Source organism: Tuber melanosporum (genome assembly GCF_000151645.1).
Source record: "Tuber melanosporum whole genome shotgun sequence assembly, scaffold_1, strain Mel28".
Taxonomy (NCBI): domain Eukaryota; kingdom Fungi; phylum Ascomycota; class Pezizomycetes; order Pezizales; family Tuberaceae; genus Tuber; species Tuber melanosporum.
In genome coordinates, this window is record NW_003298755.1 from 217,003 (window position 1) to 233,897 (window position 16,895).

Sequence of the window (16,895 nt, forward strand, 5' to 3'; positions counted from 1 at the left end):
TAATGCGGAAATCTGGGAGTTCCGGTATACGTCGGTGGACACCATCAACATCCGCGGCGCCACCATTCGCTACTTCATCCTTCCGGACTCGTTGCCGCTGGATACACTCTTGATTGATGATGCGCCGAAGCCGAAGAATAAGGCGAGGAAGGAGAGCGAGAAGGTTAGGGGCGGGAGGGGCGGTGGGGGCGGGGGTAGGGGTGGTGGAGGTAGGGGCGGTGGACGTGGCGGTGGGAGGGGACGGGGTGGGAGGGGTGGTGGGAGGGGTTTTTAGATTTTCTGCTGGAAATGGGTGGATGGAGCGCTGTGTGTGGGGGTTTCTTTTTTTTTTTGCAACTTTTTGTTTCTGGCCTTGTGGGGGAGAGAGGAGAGAGGGAGGGGATGTGTTTCTTTTCAAAGGGTATATAAAAACAAAAATTCGAGTCAGCGTTATGAATACCAGCTCTGAGAGACAAGGTATAGTACACAATACAGCTAATGAACTTTTTTGTGGGTGTTTTGAGCAGTTTTTAAATATATATATATAAATTTGTTAGGACAAACTTGTCAGACTACCTCTGTTTCTCCCACTGCACAGAGACGTGCTCTTCAACATAGCCAACCATATTCCTATCCAGAGCCTTTGGTACGCATTTACACGTGAAGGCCATAATAGTCCCCCAATCCATTCCGTCAAACCCTTCATCATCGCCCTCAAGAACAGTGATAGCATGAGGCATGATTTGAAACTCAAACACCCTCGTGGAGCCTCCACAATTCCCACACTTGGGTATCCGCGTAGCGAGGAACCCCTCATCATTCGGATTCAGAAGCCTTCCGACATCATCCGACACAGCGTAGAACAACGGCGTGCCCCCACACTCGTAGCGCAATACCTGCTCTGGATTATTAGCTATCCGGTCGGCAAATCTCTGGAATACGTCGTCGTCGATCTGATCGTTGGAAGGGGTGCTGTTGTCCTGTCCGGACTTGCCGCCTTCATTTTCGTCATCATCATCCCCCGTCTGAGACATCAGTCTTTCATACTTTCTGAGTTGGTGGGCTTTGAGCCCGGTGGTTCTCTCTACAGCTTCGTATTCGGCGTCTAAATGGAAGAGGGGGTATTCGTGGGGGAGTTTCTCGGGCCAGGGTTCGGCAGGGCCAAAGTACTTGGTGGCCCCAGTTTCGTGGGATGGGACGCCGTCTTCAGCAAGTTTGAGGGCCTGAGCGAAGGACTTTGTTAAGGATTTTGTACCGGTTTGTGGATCCGCGGGTAGCGATTGCTGTTCTGGGGGTGGGGAGAGTGGGGTTGGGGTGGTAGTGGATAAAGAAAAAGGGTTCGCATTACTCGTTGTAGAATTTGTGGAGAAAGGATTTGAGTTACTCGTTGTGGACCCCATAGAGAACGGATTCGATCCAGCAGCTGGTTTCGACGATCCGCCAAAGAGAAAATCCCCATGCTGAACCGCCTCCACCTTCTGCTTTTCCGGCCTTGGAAAGTCTTCCTTCTTGGGAACATCGACAAACCCCTCAGGCTCTTCTGGCACATCCGCAGAGCGCATCACTGCTCGAAGCACTTTTGCATAGTTCTTCCTCCATCGACATGTCTTTGTCCTACAAGCAAACAGGTAGAACATTCTCGCGTGCGGACTCTCGGTGATTTCACCGTTGAGTTGTAATAGTAGCGACATCATCTTGCCGCAATGCTCGCACTTGGCTAGTCGAGCATCTGGGGGGGAATTGGGGTGTAGCCATGTCTGTAAATCACGCAACAGTCTACGAGTTAATGAATGACTGAATTCGTGGGCATTCGTAGGAGGTAAAGTAGGGAAAAGAAAAAGGAAGGGAGGGAAGTGTTACTGGTTTACCACCGAGATGGCTGTAGGTATCGTCCGTGGGTTCTTTCTCTGCATAGCCTAGGAGAACGGAGGTGGTTTCTATTGAGTCGGAGTCGGGGTCGGGATCGAGGTCCATTTTTGTTTTTGAATTGCTGCCCATTTTGCTCTGGATGCGCTCTCTTGTTCTTTTTTGTTAGGTTGTTCAAGTTAAATTGGACCCAGCAGTGGTATTTGTTTGTGGGTATGTAGAAAGTTGGGTGTTTGGGGTGAACTTTATACTATCCTCCCTGTGGATGGCGGGGTTGTCATCTCGAACATTTTTTCTTATCAGATTCTACTGTCAACAACTCTTAGTGGATGAGGGGCGCGACCGGGATGTTATCTTGGCGCCATCTACGTCGACGATCCTCCCAACGAGTTGTGGGTGCCAACCCCTCCAATAATAACACACAAACATGGCTTCATCTTCTAGTCCTCAAGTTTCGAAAGACCGACAGTTTATAGCTGTCATTGGTGACGAGGTGGTTTGCCCATTATCCGTTCTTCACCTTGTCTGGACATTAAACGCTGATCGTAACAGGACACTGTTACCGGCTTGTTGCTCGCGGGCATAGGTCATGTAACAGCTCCGCCGAATGTCACCAAGAACTTCCTTGTCGTTGACACGAAGATCGAGACGGATAAGATCGAGAAGGCTTTCGACGAGTTTGTCAATAGGAAGGATATTGGAATTTTGTTAATCAATCAACACGTATGGATCTTGGGGTGCGAGCCGGTGACGGTAGGAGGTGGGGAAGCTGATGGATGGGGGCGAATAACAGATTGCGGAGAAGATTCGCTATAGGGTCGACACATATACAGCAGCGTTCCCGGCGGTCTTGGAAATCCCGTCTAAAGACCACCCGTACGATCCGGAGAAGGACAGCGTGCTACGCAGGGTGAGGAGGCTATTTGGGGAATAGGTGGGGGGGGGGGTTGACTTAGAATTCTGTTGAAAGGGAGCACGTATGAAATAGGGACTATGGATGCGGTAAAAATTGTGGGATAAAGCTACTAATACCATTACACAATCAATATGGGTTCCCCCGCTTCGTGCCCCCTTTCAGCGATCATTAAAGCCCATGCCCACGGAACTCCGGGATGTTGTGATTAAGTTACACGAATTCATCAGCTTCCGCCTCGGCTTTAGATTTGGCAGCTTGCTCCTCCATTTGCTTCCTCTCAAACTCATCATACTCCTCTCGATTATCTATCCACCGCTCCTGAATATCCTGTGCAGACATCCCAACCCCCCACCCTCCTCTCATCGCCAGTGTCCAAACATTATCGCCAGCGCCTTCCGCTTCTCCAAAAGCATACCCGCCGGTCCTGTCAACCGCCTGTAGCATATGCGTCATGCTGAGCTTATCCTCAACCGCTAATGTCTCAAAACTGACCAAGCCAAAGCTATCGACAAGGTCCACGATCGCCTCATTCAGCTTGGCGTATTTCTTTAGTCGGGGGTCCTCCTCTAGTAACGGTAGCATATGTGTCAAGTCCTGCACCTCTGTGTAGAAATCAAGGTTGAAAGCCAGCGGACCATATTGGTTTATCAGGTCGATTTTTGACAGAACGTTGATATGTGGGAGGTCAAGTTGGAGCATTGAGCGGAGACAGAGGAGAAGGACGGAGATGTATTTTGATGGGTCGGCGCAGTAGTGGGAATCTACTAGGTGTATTACCACTAGCTATTTATTCGCGGTGTTAGCAAGAGGAGCTATTAGGAAGGTCTCAATGAGAGGAAGGGAGCGGGAGAGGGAGGGGAGAGAGAAACGGACTCTATACCCCAATTTCTGTATCCTCAAGAAAATATTCCTAAGACTGGCATGGTGCGTGAAGAGCTCTACTTGCCCCGGGCAATCGAACAAGACATAATCCTCTACCCTCCTCTCCCGCATTAGCCCCCGACACAACCCATCTCCAAAATAAAAGAAATAAAGAAATAAAGAAACATAGAAACAAAGAAACAAAGAAACAAAGGAAAAAGCTAACTCACGACCCAATCGACTCAGCCCCCCCTCCAACCACTCCACATTCCCCTCCAGCTCCTCGAGCGCATACATAATCCCGCCGTTCGGTCCCAATCCTTCCTCATCCATGACCTCCTCCAGCGTGATCAACTCACGCACGTCCAGTGCGCACGGGTACGTCGTCTTCTCGTTTGCCGGGTCAAGATTCACGATTGAGCATTTCCTCCCGATGGCAGACATGAACTGGTACATGCCATTGCAGTAGGTGGATTTCCCTGAGCCGGGGGGGCCAATCACTAGTTGTGCGAAGGGCATCTCAATTTTTTGGCTTTTGATTTGATGGCGTGGTGGGATTTTTGATTGAGTCGTGGGGTGGAATTGTGGAGTGGGATAGGTAAGTTTAATGGGTATTTGGGTTACCCGGTTAGTGATAGTTACTGTTGGCTTATATTCATCAGTGGTCACTCGGGGGAATGGCTTCGGGATAGGTTCCTCCAAACATCTGTCTCAACTAATAATGGAGCTGTGGTATGAGAGGTATGGTTCCGGTCGCGATAAACCTGTACATGCGGCCATTGCCCATCCTAATTATTAAGCGTATTCTTAGCATTTTTATCTTTTTTTTTTTTTTTTTTTTGCGATTCTGCTAGTAATTCTCTGTTTCTTAGGAATATCTGCTACTGAGGGAGTTTAGAAACTTACAAAACCTACCTCTGGGGGGAAAATTTTGCAGGCGGCAATTACTAGTTGTTCCCATACAAGGTGCCCCAACTTCGGACTCAAAGACTATGGTTACCCAGTCCATATTTCCAGAAATTGAAATCATAGATTAATGCAGCAGGTGTTTGGCTACATTTCTATGATCTTAAAATCAAGAAAAGGTTTCTTCATGGTGGTGATCTTTCGGCTTGGAATTGGACCATTATTTTTCCCAGCCATGAGCAGGTTTATCGTGACCTGAACCATAGTTGATTTCTGGAAGGCTTACTCAAGTACTTGATGCTTTAGGGATTTTCGTCTGTATAGAGATGGATGTTAAAACGCTACTATTTAGTCCTTTCTTGGCAAGTATTAGTATCATGCTTCTGGATAGGGTAATCGGCCTGTACTAGTGAACTGCTCACTATGGTTTCAAACCCTACGATTGTAACTTAATACCGTCGTTAAATATAATTCGATTTACTCCCTTTCAACTACTTCCGCGATTGGAGTATTCTTGTTATAGGTTCTCAGCATATTAGCTCAATATGGGAATATCATCTTTGGATAATTCACACCTTCCTTCTGACTGGTGCGATGGGAAATGTTAGCGAGGTAAGGAAAAGTTTTATTAGGAGTGATGCTTTGACTGTCTTGGGTGTATTTTGGTATTCGAGTTGTAAGGGCTATAATATTATTAAGGTAAGTAAGCCATATCTTTAATATACTGGAGCTACTACACTTTGTGTCACTTGTAAAAACACTTGAATCAGCTAATATATTCTTCTCTCTAGAGCTCTTGATACTTTCTCAAACAAATAGTTAGAGTTCTCCTATACTGCTGGCAATTAGCTTATAGATATGGGGTTGAGGTTTCCTGACTCCTTGCCACGGGTACTACTATTATCTGCAGTTGGCAACTTTCAATTGAATTTTCATCTTCAAACTTGAAAAGTTATTAAATTTCTTGAGAGCTGGAACTTATCATACAATGGAGGTGCTTTTGTGTGTCATGCTCATAATAGGGCCTCATAATTTGGGTTCTACCAATTCATTCGGTATACTCCGAAGCCCGAAAAACCAATAGCTTTAGGGAACCGGTCTCACGGATCTAATCGGATATGAAATAATACCACAACTGGTACGAGCCCTGACTGACATGGCCTCTTGCTGCCGCAGTCACTACTGCCTCCAGCACCTACCGGCTCTTCTGCAAACAGGTTACCTCTGTGTACAAGTTCTCTCCACATACGACCTTTCTCACATATCCAATACCTCACAAAAAAAACTTTCTACAAAACCAACAAAAAAAACAAATATCACTATGCAATCCACTCGGAATTTGTTTCTATCGGCCAGCACCGCCCGCGAAGCTCGCAAAAACTACCTCCAAACGCTCCGCACCGAGAGTTACTCCCTCCACCACCAAATCTTTAAGCGCCTGAAACTTATCGAAGAGTACATAACTCATCTCGACAATATGATGAAAGGGTACATCGAACAAGGAATAAAGGTGGGACCTGGCACTCACGAGGTGAACTGCATGCAGAAACTTTTCGTGGATGTGGTGGGCCTTCTCGATATCGCCAGGGTGCTCGTTTCCTTCCCGCTCGCGCCGGGAATCGAAGAATGGGCCGCTCTTAATAGACTCAGGAACATGATTCAGCCGTATGTGGACAATGACGATTGGAAGTTGGCGGGACCTTACTGGACCTGTATGGAGGTCTGGAAGGACCTGTCGTCTGAGGTGCTTAAGTGTGGCAGAAGTTTTCTTAAAAGCGTTGGTGACCTTCTCTATAGACTCGACTTTATTGCCAACCGTGAGAGAATTACTCTTGAAGTTGGTAGTGTCTGGTTTTTTCCTTAACTGTGGTATGTTTTTGAACCTGCTGATTGCTTCTACTGTTGTTGGTAACTAACGACCCCGAATTAGCAATGCTTCTCTCTCTTTTTTTCTTTTCTGTTTGGGCATGGGTTGTTATCATGTTTTTCTTTTCATTATGGTTTCCGTTTTTATTTTATTTTTTATTCTCGTATGACTATTTAGTCAAATGCCTCAAATGCTGTAAGCTCTTTGATGTTTGCTGGTTATATTTGGGGGTATTAGCTGTAGGGTAGTTGTACTTATAAATAAATAAATAAAAATGATAACCATACAACTTAACAATTACCGCCGAGAATTCTACTCTCGGCGCCGTAACCACCAACACCCTAATAATTGCCATAAGATTAGAACTGTTTCTGACCAGCGGAGCCAATAAGAGCAGATATTTCATACAGTCTGACAGTCTACACGGAAACTACAGGAAGTATAACAATATACGATACCACCCGTCCGCTGTAAAGTGAAAAAAGTAGCAGCAAACAGAAAACGAAAGTCAACGATAGTAATAATTTATACAACAGTACCAGATAGATATGGAAAGAAATTATCTCAACTATTTATAAGCCTGTCCGGACTTATCATCTATAAACACAACTCCTAAACACTTATCTATAAGGTAATCAACACGTACGACCTGAGTGACCAACCAAAAGTGGGAAGAACAAAGCGAGCAAGAAAAATAAAAATCTCTATTACCAACCACATCACCGATCAGATAAGGCAATGACTCAAAAGTCGTTTGACAGCATAAAGAAATTCTCTAATCAACAAAGAAAACTGAGAAAGTACGGGTGATTTATTGTGATCCACATCAACCAGCTTATGGGTATAGTATGATTGCGGAGCGTTTCGGCTTCTACTTATGCTCGGTAATTTTGTGAAAGTCACCTTTTTGGCGGGTTGTTCGATGATGCATGCTCGCTACTTCGAGGCATGGATCGGGTCTGACTTGTGTTATTATATAAATTCTAATATATGTCGATAGATAAATGGGACTTGAATTTACTTGCAAAATTTTTTTTTTAAAAGATTTTAAATTTAAAGTTTTCGATTATTCGAGGAGGATCACCACAAGAATTTTTGAACTTCCTTGATTTTGTTAATAATAAAACACTAGAGATTTTTAATTAATTTTAACTTCCTTAATTTCTTTTTTTCAAAAATTCTATATTTCCAAAGCGATGAGTGGTGAGAGGAGTACCGACCGCCCTCTTGCGCAACTGCAGTCGTTATAGTATTATAGGCTCTGCACGATCTCTAGACTTTAGAGGTTCTGAACAAACAAAGAATGATTTTTCTTCCAGCTCCTCCCGGATACGAGGAATAAAGGTAGTTGTTCATTAAGTGAGGTTAGTGTTACTCGCAATTCTCTTCTTTGTACTTCCGTCTGGGTGTCTGGGTTTCTTTATTCGCGGATACCCGCTTGCTAACCAACATTGCCGGGCATAACTTAAGGGAGAGCTAGATTTCAGTCAATTCTGCTAAGTGTTTGACTCTACGACACCCCTCTGCGTAGCTGGTAGAAGTTGTAGGAGGGTGCTTTTGATGGTTCACCAACAGCCCGGTGGCTTGCTCGAACGGGTTAATAGCGTTTATATTGCTGTAGTCCTCTTCATACACTTGCCTACTTTCGGCGACTTGGAACGTTGTTGCGGTGTTGGAAATATTAGTCCCTGTTCGGCATGCAAAAAAATGCCATTTTTTCGGAAATAATCCTGTTCGGCAATCTTTTCTCCATATTCTAGGGTTTTTATATGAGAACAAAAAACACCCTGAAGTATAGGTTTAAATAGGGAAAACCTAAATATTCCCGTTCTTTCTAATCAATGTGACAGTATTTTCAAGTGTTCCCACAAATCACAGGTTGTTCATTTCTCTCCCAGGACTTCAGTTAGTCGTAGGATATGATACTATTTTTTCTTTATTGTACCCTAATACTTTACTAATCTTAGCATACAAAAAAATGCCATAAAAGGAAGCAGAAGCAAAATTTAAAAAATAAAAATGCTATTTTTCAATGCGTGCCGAACAGGGACTAAATTAGGAGAGATGTGCTGCTGGGTTGACAGTTCGTAGTATGGCCTGTTTGGATGCCTGGCTGCTTTCCTGCTTTTAATATTATACTATTTGGCTTGAAGAATTAGAAACCGGGTTTCGGGGCATGGTATACTTCTGGCTCGGCGCTGTTTATAATATTATTATGAGAATATTATTACGATACTGGCTTATACGTGCTTACAACTATCGCAGTGCCATTGCTTTTCCCATACCCCTACCATATCCACTCACCTACAGCATTGGAGAAAACGTCTACAATCAGTCAATAAAAAACCTTTTAAAGTCACATATAATATATGATATAACAAAAAAAATGTCCTACCAGTCCAATCAAAATAATAACACATTCCCTATAATTGAACAGCAGCAACCACAGCCCGCTCCAACCCAGACCCCTACCCAGGAGCGATCCCGGTACCTCCAAAACCTGCACAAGCAAGCAGCGATCCTCAACCATGAACTATCCACGCGACTCACCTTCCTAGGCCACTATATCGACCACGCTGTCTGCGTTATGGACTCCAATCCCGGCCACTGGCACAAAGTTATCAACACCGCACATCCGCTTCTCAACAGCGTCCAGGACCTTGTGCGTTCCGCGGAGGTATTGTCCTCTTTGGGTCTTCATGAGGGTTCCGAAGATGGGCAGAAACTCGAAAGCCTTACACTCACGATTGGAGAATCTGTTGACCAGACAGGATGGATGTACCTGGGGGAGAGAGATTTTTGCGAGATCGAGGGCTGGGTGAGTGAGGCGGAGAAGCTGCTCGGGAACGGGAAACGCGCGATTGCGTGGGTTGAGGAGACTGTCCGGAAGGTAGAGGAAATTCAGGCGGGTGATGAGGGGGTTGCTATTGGGGCTGATGCGTAGACCGTGTGGACCATCAGCGAGGCGCTGCAAGACTTGGCTGCAAAAGCTCCTTGATTTTAACTACAGTAGCAAGACAAGCCATGTCGCGCCTCGCTGAGAGTTCACACGGTCTAATGGATTGTTTATTTGTTTGGAGGGCTTATGTAATTTCCAATGCTGTAATGTGCGTTCTGTGAAAAGCTCGATTGATCCTGTCCATCTTCCTGCTCTCTGAACTACTCAACTTGAAGAGGAATAAATAGAGAGAGAACTCCTAGATTGAGCACACACACTGATTATAAGAAAGATGGATAATCCACTCATGCTAAACTATAGCCAACACGGCCCCTCCTTTCCCCAAGTATCATATTATCTGTGACCTTTTTGGAACTTCAAATAGCAAAGTCTTCAGATCCTCCCTCCTGGCGGTAATAATCACGCTAAAGTTTTAGAAAACATACAGTAGGTTCGCGAGGTGATCAATTGTGGCACAGCCGTTCACCGGTAAATTGTTATGCCAAAAACAAACCCTCCTATTTCCGCACTAGATTTTCTGTACTATCCATGATTGGTACAGTTACTTTCTAGACCATAAGACTATAGGCAGATTGTTATCAACAGGGTTTATTGTTTTGATTATGTTTTTTTTTTTCTGCCACCCGGGGGGTTGCGGACCCCCGAATCCAGAGCCGGTTTGCACTGCACCACCTTGGAGCTTGCGCGATTTACGCCACAGCCATATGGAGGAAGACTAAGCTCTTCAATCAATTTTCCCACTCTCATGCGGCGGGATTCCTGAATCCCTCCCCCCGCCCAACGTGTTGGATTGCTCAATAACAACTAATCGCGTTGAGAATTCGAGCTGCTAGGTACCTGCTGACTGCACTTGTGGTCAATTGATTCTCAGAAGCTTAGCTATTGCACTGGCTATCATACTCCGTAGATATACCCCGCAGTATCGCCGTGGAAACAAGTACTTATCCTACTGGCAGGTATCATAGATTTGGATTTCCGTTTTCCCATAAGGGAAGGTATGGTAGCGTATTGAATGTCGGGCGCATCCATGAGGGGGATTCTAAAAAATTAATCGCTGATACAACTACAGAGGGTCCTTACCGGTGAAAACCAATCACAGTCGGGATGTCAGCAGTGAAAAAAAATGCCAGCTCTGGCCATGATCAGAGTTAGTATTCGGAAAGGCAGTTGAATAGCCGAAAGCGGTTAGTCACTAGTGCATCGGCTTGCGCATTACGAGAGAGGTATCATACTTTGGTATAGTATCATATCCATTACTCGTAGTAACCTCTCTTTCTGGGCGCTAAGCCCGACATACAAGACAGGTGCCGCGAGTATTGAAAGATTCCTAAGCGCGGTAGCCGACATGCTGGGGTTGAGTTCGATGTGCGAGTGATATTAGATGAACTTGGCTAAAGTGTATTTTGTTTGAGAAGCCAAGAAGGAATATTGAAAAATCGTAACTACTGCGGTTGGGGGGAAAATTTCTCTTCGAGAATGTATTTGTCTATGCTCTTGAGAACGACAGAGGCGAAACGCCGTGCTGTGCGAGGCGCTACTTTTTGAATTTAACTGCTGGACATTCTGTATTTATATTATAAACCACCATACTGTAGTTACATGACTACTTGGGACTGTCAACTGTCGGCATCTGGAGTTCGGTTCCCCCCCAAAAAACCCCAATTGGTCCTAATAATAGGACCTGTCAGCGATCATGTAGTATACTGTACCTAGACCTCTCCGCCTTCTATTTTGTAGTCTGGTGTGGGGAACTATGGGGGGATCACTTTAAGGGAGAAAAAAGAGTGTCACAATCATTTGTCCTATCATAGTTGCTTTTGTGTCAGCTCAGGCTGTCCCGAGCAACTGGACCGGTTTTTTTCATATCAGCAATTTTTTAGAGTGTCTTAAGTGGTCGTGTGACGGAAGTATCATAGATGTCCGGGTTCCTGCCAAGACCAAATAGTTCGCTATTCTGATTATTGGCAACGATGTTTGCTCAGGTGTACATATTATAAGGGAATCTTGTGCACAGAGCTATGCTAAAACCAGATTATGAGTATGGGCTATAGTAGAGCTAGAGAGTACAAGAGCTTCCATGATCCAGATAACAATGGTAAATACACCATAACATTTAGGAAATATACCGCTCCAAGAGATCTACCACCGCCTGCTTGCTACGTCTCCTAGCAAGCATCAGAGGCGACTTACCACGCTGATTGATTGGAGCCCTGTTCACCCCATGGCTCTCCACAAGCATTCGAACCAGACCTACATTCCCCCATCTAGCAGCCTTATGTAAAGGCGTTTCTCCAGACGCATCAGCAAGGTTAGCATCGGCCCGACCACTCGACATTAGTACCCATGCGATATGATTGTAGTTCATCTGAGCCGCGACCGCCAACGGCGTGGACCCACCTATGTCACTAATATTAACGTCAACCATAGTGTTACGAACAAGCACCGAGATGCCCTCCGGACAGTTCGAGAATGTCAGCCAGTGCAACAGGGTCCGGCCGTAGTGATCCACAGAGTTCAGTTCTGCCGCCCCGGGGTAGGCGCGCAGGACGAGGTGAAAGGCGTCTGCGTGCCCGGAGCGGGCGGCTTGCATGAGCGGGCAGTAGGGCATGATTTCTGTTTTGGCCTCCGCACCCCGGGAGAGCAGCAGTTCTACTAGATCCAGTCTCCCGCGCCCAGCTGCCGCCGCTAGGGGCGTCATGCCGAAGTTGCTTGGCTTGTTTATTTTCGCTCCGCAGTCTATGAATGTGCGGACGATTTCCTCGCTGCATTCCCTCCTTATTGCGTCGTTCAGTAGCGCTCCATCGGCAGCGAGCGAGCCGACTCCCTGCTGGATAAGTCTGCTCACTAGCCAGTTGTCTCTCCTGGCCGCTGCGTAGTAGAGCGCTTTCCTTGCGGAGTCGCGTAGGCCGGAGGCGTGGATGCTGTCATATAGGGAGACGTGAAGGGCTCTGGCTAGATGCTTGTTCGTGCTTCGGAGAGAGGCTATGTCCTGTGTGTGTAGATATCCCGCAATCTTAGAGAGTAGCTCGTTTGGTAGGCGAGAAAGTGACATGTTGGCGTTGGGAAGTTTCGGGTCATGAAGGATTATCTCAGTATGGTATCCTGAATTGATGATGTAGTAATTGCCTGTATCATACTGGGTGGAGGAGGGAAAGGGTGGGAATTAGGGTGGAGAGTTATGGTGCTCAAGTATGATAGGGTAAGCCTTTTCAATACCATGCTCTCGGCGAAAGAACATTCCGGATACCATTGACCGAGAGATATATGATACCATCGAAAAAGTGATGATGGTTCGCACAGAATCGCATTGGTCTGACCTTGCTTAAACATGGTATAGTATCTTCTTTCTAATCTTTTGGGCTAAGAATACCAAGAAAATTTCTAGAGAGAATATTAAAAAATATTAGCAGGTCTTGAGCAGTTCTAGATTTTTTATGCAATATTATTTTTGCATCGTTTAAAGGGCGAAAAGAGTGGGGAACTGAGTGCTAGAGTGAATAATTTGTTGCTCATTGTATCATAAGGTGAAACCTTGTAATGGTATGTTTTTGCCAAGAATGGTATTCTAAAGGTACTCCCCGTTTCCCATGGTATGGTTCCGGACGTTGGAAATCAACACCTTTGATAATTTACCAGAATGCTTAGTAAGCTGCCAAGACATCGAGTAATAGACTATGAGTATGATAATGTAGGGGTTATATTATAATCACCCAAAATCACTCGCTTGTATACTCTCCATAAAACTGCGGCTGCTGAACTAATAATCCCCTTGAAATAGACCCTGATCCCGAAGGCCTAGAAGAAGAAGACGGTAACCACACTAAGAAATCCGAAGGCAGCCGAGACGAAGAGAGTGAAGATCTGAGAATATCTGAGAAGAGCATACTATGGAACCATCGGTGTAGCAGTTTTGCACCCGTGTAGAAAGGTTGCAGGCAGGAACGGAAGAAGCATATATCTAATGCAGCCACCAAGTTTGGGATATTAAGTGTTCAGAAGTTGGAGTAGGCCCGCACGTGCTTTGGAGAGTTCCGGGTTGCGGGCATAGGTGTAGATTGCGTTATCATACTGGGGGGTATGTTGGGTTCTAGTGGTGAAAGGTGAAAGGTGCAGTGGGACTTTGGGAAAGGAAGGTTACAGGGGGGAAATCTTTTAGCACTTCCCTCTGGGAACGAGTTCTGCAACTGCAGGAAGCTCTCGCCACGAGAGTATTTCGGGAGTGGTATTAGCACTGACCTGAGTGGATAGTTTACCACCTATTTCATTCCCCCCTGAATGTTTCCGGTCTTTCCATATGATAGGTACTAGTATGGGGTACTGTTGGAATAAGCTTCCGGGATGGTGGGGCAGGTTCACATTAGCCTTGGCGCGAAGAGCCTCACATTTGGAAGTTAATTAGCAAAAGCCTCTTATTTGCAAAGCGGCTCCTCAGGTACGATATCGTATTTCTGAAATATGCTCTCACGACCCTGAGAAGGTAGAAGAGAGGAGGAATCCCACTGTATCTTTCAATTATTCTTATTTTTGATCGCGCACTAAATAAAAGATTTTTCCTAGTTTATCCCCCAGTTCCATACTCTCCCTTCAGCAGCGGAAAGCCTTGGCGCTGCCTGGCATAGAAGTACCCACATACTGGAATTCTACTCGTGTTTGTCTCCACACCCTATTCACATACCTCCGGGAAAAACCAGACAACACAACTCCATCATTCCTCCCTCCAAGGTCATTCGTCCTTTAATTACTGGTCAGGGGCTTCATCATAACTTCCATGACAGGTTGAATTTGATAAGATGTGGTTTTATGGCAAGTCCTGTATGTACCTACGGACCGGTTCAGGGCAGTTATTTTTATCGAGATCTTACTTACAGACTACCGCTTATTTAGGGAAACAGCGGTGACGGTGACGGGGTTTCCACGCAGTGTCCGAATGCAGATAGTATTGGAGCAGATCCTCATCTGGCTCCCAGCCAACAACCAGCACCCGCCACGACCAAAGAGTCCAATGCACTTGTGTGAGAAAAACAGACTGATAAGCGCGGAGGGAATTGTATAATTTGATAGATAAAGTGAGATTCAAATTCTGAGTTGTTTACAAAGGAAGACGATCGATGTTCGGGTTCGAATATCATTTCTAACTACATGATAAGGTCCTTAATAGGATTTGTTCCTTCAATATCAAGTCCATGTGGGTGAAAATTTTCACTCCTGGGAAAGGGGGAGAAATATTTTCTCCCGATAGGAGAAAAGGATTTTACCAGTAAGTGGTAGAGAGTTTCGGGAGAATGGATGAAACCATAGCTTGGAGATATCCTGATCTCTCAACTTCGCAATGATAAAACAAGCAGGGAGACTACCAAGAGTATTAAAGATAACTGAGGTGACTGGGACCAAGAATCCAACAGCTTGATAAGGTAGCCTCTCCCTCTCCCTTCTCAAATCATCTTATGTTAAATATTACTTAGGAGGTGACGATCTTGAAGCTGCAGGTCGATGATAAAACAAACCTCCGTGATCTCAACTGTAAGGTCGAGAAAAAATTTGATTACATTACCAAGAATTTCAGTGATCTTAACAAGAAAATTAATTTGAAATTCAATCGGCTAATGCTACTCATCGTTGGCGGAGTCTTGGTCAAGGGAGGGTTCGACATACTCCGGGATGAGCGGAATTATTCGCTTTGTAAAAAGTACCCATAAAAATGTTAACCGTGTATTGCAATTTCGTAAGTGGCTTGAATCAATTTATTGCTTAATAATTGGTACTAATCAGTGTTCCTAGCCGTCCGGCCCTGGCGGGCTGTAGTCCCCGGCGTCCCGGGTAGGGTGAGGACGGTAGGGCATGGCATCCGTCTTTCAAAAAGACGGCCGTCCAAAGGGTTGACGCCCGGGCCCCGCAGTATTAGAACAAATGGTATCTTTGGCGGTTATCTGCAGGCTCCGGTTATCACCTGCAGGGCCCGCCCGCCCGTCCGTCCTGGGCATCCATCCATGCACTGCCGTCCGTCCGGTCTACACCCAAGGACGGGCGGACTGGAAGCTTGAGTTCACTAGTACTAATAAAGCGTTATCCAACAAGGTATGATATAACGGTTACATTCAGGTTCCTTACAAATGGTTGGAAGGAGAGCGGCGTTTGCGAAGTGAGCGAACAACTTTGGAGGAATCGGGATGGTGTTTTTTTATAGATCTGGTTGGGTTGAAATGGCAGTACGTGGACCCAACAAGGGGGTGAATTGCAAATAACTCGGTATCCTCTGTTATTATACTGGATTTGCCTCGACTGCCAATGTACCAGTTGAAAAAAAAGATGTTTAGATTGCCCCTAAACCTAAGTAAACCGAAATGCCTCCCATTGTAGTGAATTGGGCGCTTGAAATGTGCTATGATAGACAAGTGAATATATTCATAAGGTGGTAGGATACACTTCCTTTCCTAATCCAAACATTAACGCCCTGTCCCCCGCGCATCAACCCACGCCTTCTTCCGCACCTTAACCAACGGGACCAACCTCACATTACTCCCGCTTCCATTGGTCCAGGACCTCTCAGGCTCTTCGAAGTTTATCTGCATTCCCCAATACAGTCTGGCCTCACTACCCTCGATCTGCCTCCTATCCTCTACACATTCTGATTCGATCCCGGCCTTCGAGTAGTAATGGAGGGTTACGGATCTGCGAACTTGATAGAGCAGTAATCGAATGTCACTCGATAGAGAAAAAAAAGTAATGAGTAAACCGGGAGGGAAAGGATAGACTCAGGGGATGCAACTTACAGGACCCGATTCCGCTCTCATATTGCTTTCATCCCTACCTTATGTGCAATACATTTGGCGGCCGAGCGGTCGTGGATTCCCCTGTTGTGCGATTCCTTAGTTACTTGGGCCTCTGACGTTTGACAACGACAACACCCGCGACCGGGCGAGGTTTACCCAAAAGTTCTAAGAGGAGCCATTTCCCCTGATCTTGGGGGTTGCTCTCCATTCCCCTCTCCCGCCTTCCAGCTTAACCAACCCAAGACCAGGTCAACTTGCTCCCATTGGGACCCTCTTTTTTCAAACCCCAAACTTCAAGAACGCTTCACAATGGAGGCCTCTCCAAGCTTCCATACTCTAGAAAAAGAGAAGGAGTCCCCACCGCCTCCATATCAACAACACCCCTCACTTCTTCCACGCCACATCTTCCGCTCCGCTTCAAAACATCGTCTGCTACAAATGTATAATCCGCGGGATTTACCCACGCATGAGCAATTGGAAATGCATATTAACCCTGCCTAGAACCTCATTTTAGAACTCCTACTTAAGGTCTGGGTCTGGAACCCACCCACTAACAAGGGAGATAGCGTATCCATACGTTATGAACATCAGCCTCTGCATTGATGAAGCAGAAGACGCCACGAGTAAGATCACCAAGCACAAGATCGACCCGGTAGAGGGTAGGTGAATGATACTGAGCAGTGTGTTTAAAAATCTAGGGAATTGAAAGATATCTTGACGAAGAGAGGGGGAAAGAGGGAATTCTAATGCCCGGAAAGTTTCCATGGGAGC

The 16,895-nt window shown here is 45.8% G+C and overlaps 3 protein-coding genes; 1 reads left to right on the top strand and 2 right to left on the bottom strand.

Annotated features, from left to right (window-relative positions):
- Window positions 1-551: 551 nt before the first annotated feature.
- On the bottom strand, window positions 552-2,107 carry GSTUM_00003839001 (uncharacterized protein; the record flags this gene model as incomplete). XM_002835048.2 has 2 exons in its annotated part: window positions 1,840-2,107; window positions 552-1,736 (listed from the first exon to the last, which is right to left on the bottom strand). The coding sequence occupies exons 1-2, from the start codon at window positions 1,975-1,977 to the stop codon at window positions 552-554; spliced, it is 1,323 nt and encodes a 440-aa protein (XP_002835094.1). The 5' UTR covers window positions 1,978-2,107.
- Window positions 2,108-2,272: 165 nt separating this feature from the next.
- GSTUM_00003840001 (uncharacterized protein) lies at window positions 2,273-2,871 on the top strand (the record flags this gene model as incomplete). XM_002835049.2 has 3 exons in its annotated part: window positions 2,273-2,338; window positions 2,398-2,568; window positions 2,639-2,871. 3 exons carry the CDS (start codon window positions 2,273-2,275, stop codon window positions 2,777-2,779), a joined length of 378 nt encoding a protein of 125 aa, XP_002835095.1. The 3' UTR covers window positions 2,780-2,871.
- A 100-nt stretch (window positions 2,872-2,971) lies between these two features.
- Window positions 2,972-4,141, bottom strand: GSTUM_00003841001 (uncharacterized protein; the record flags this gene model as incomplete). Its single annotated transcript, XM_002835050.1, has 3 exons — window positions 2,972-3,544; window positions 3,635-3,735; window positions 3,853-4,141. The coding sequence occupies 3 exons, from the start codon at window positions 4,139-4,141 to the stop codon at window positions 2,972-2,974; spliced, it is 963 nt and encodes a 320-aa protein (XP_002835096.1).
- Between the last annotated feature and the right edge of the window lie 12,754 nt (window positions 4,142-16,895).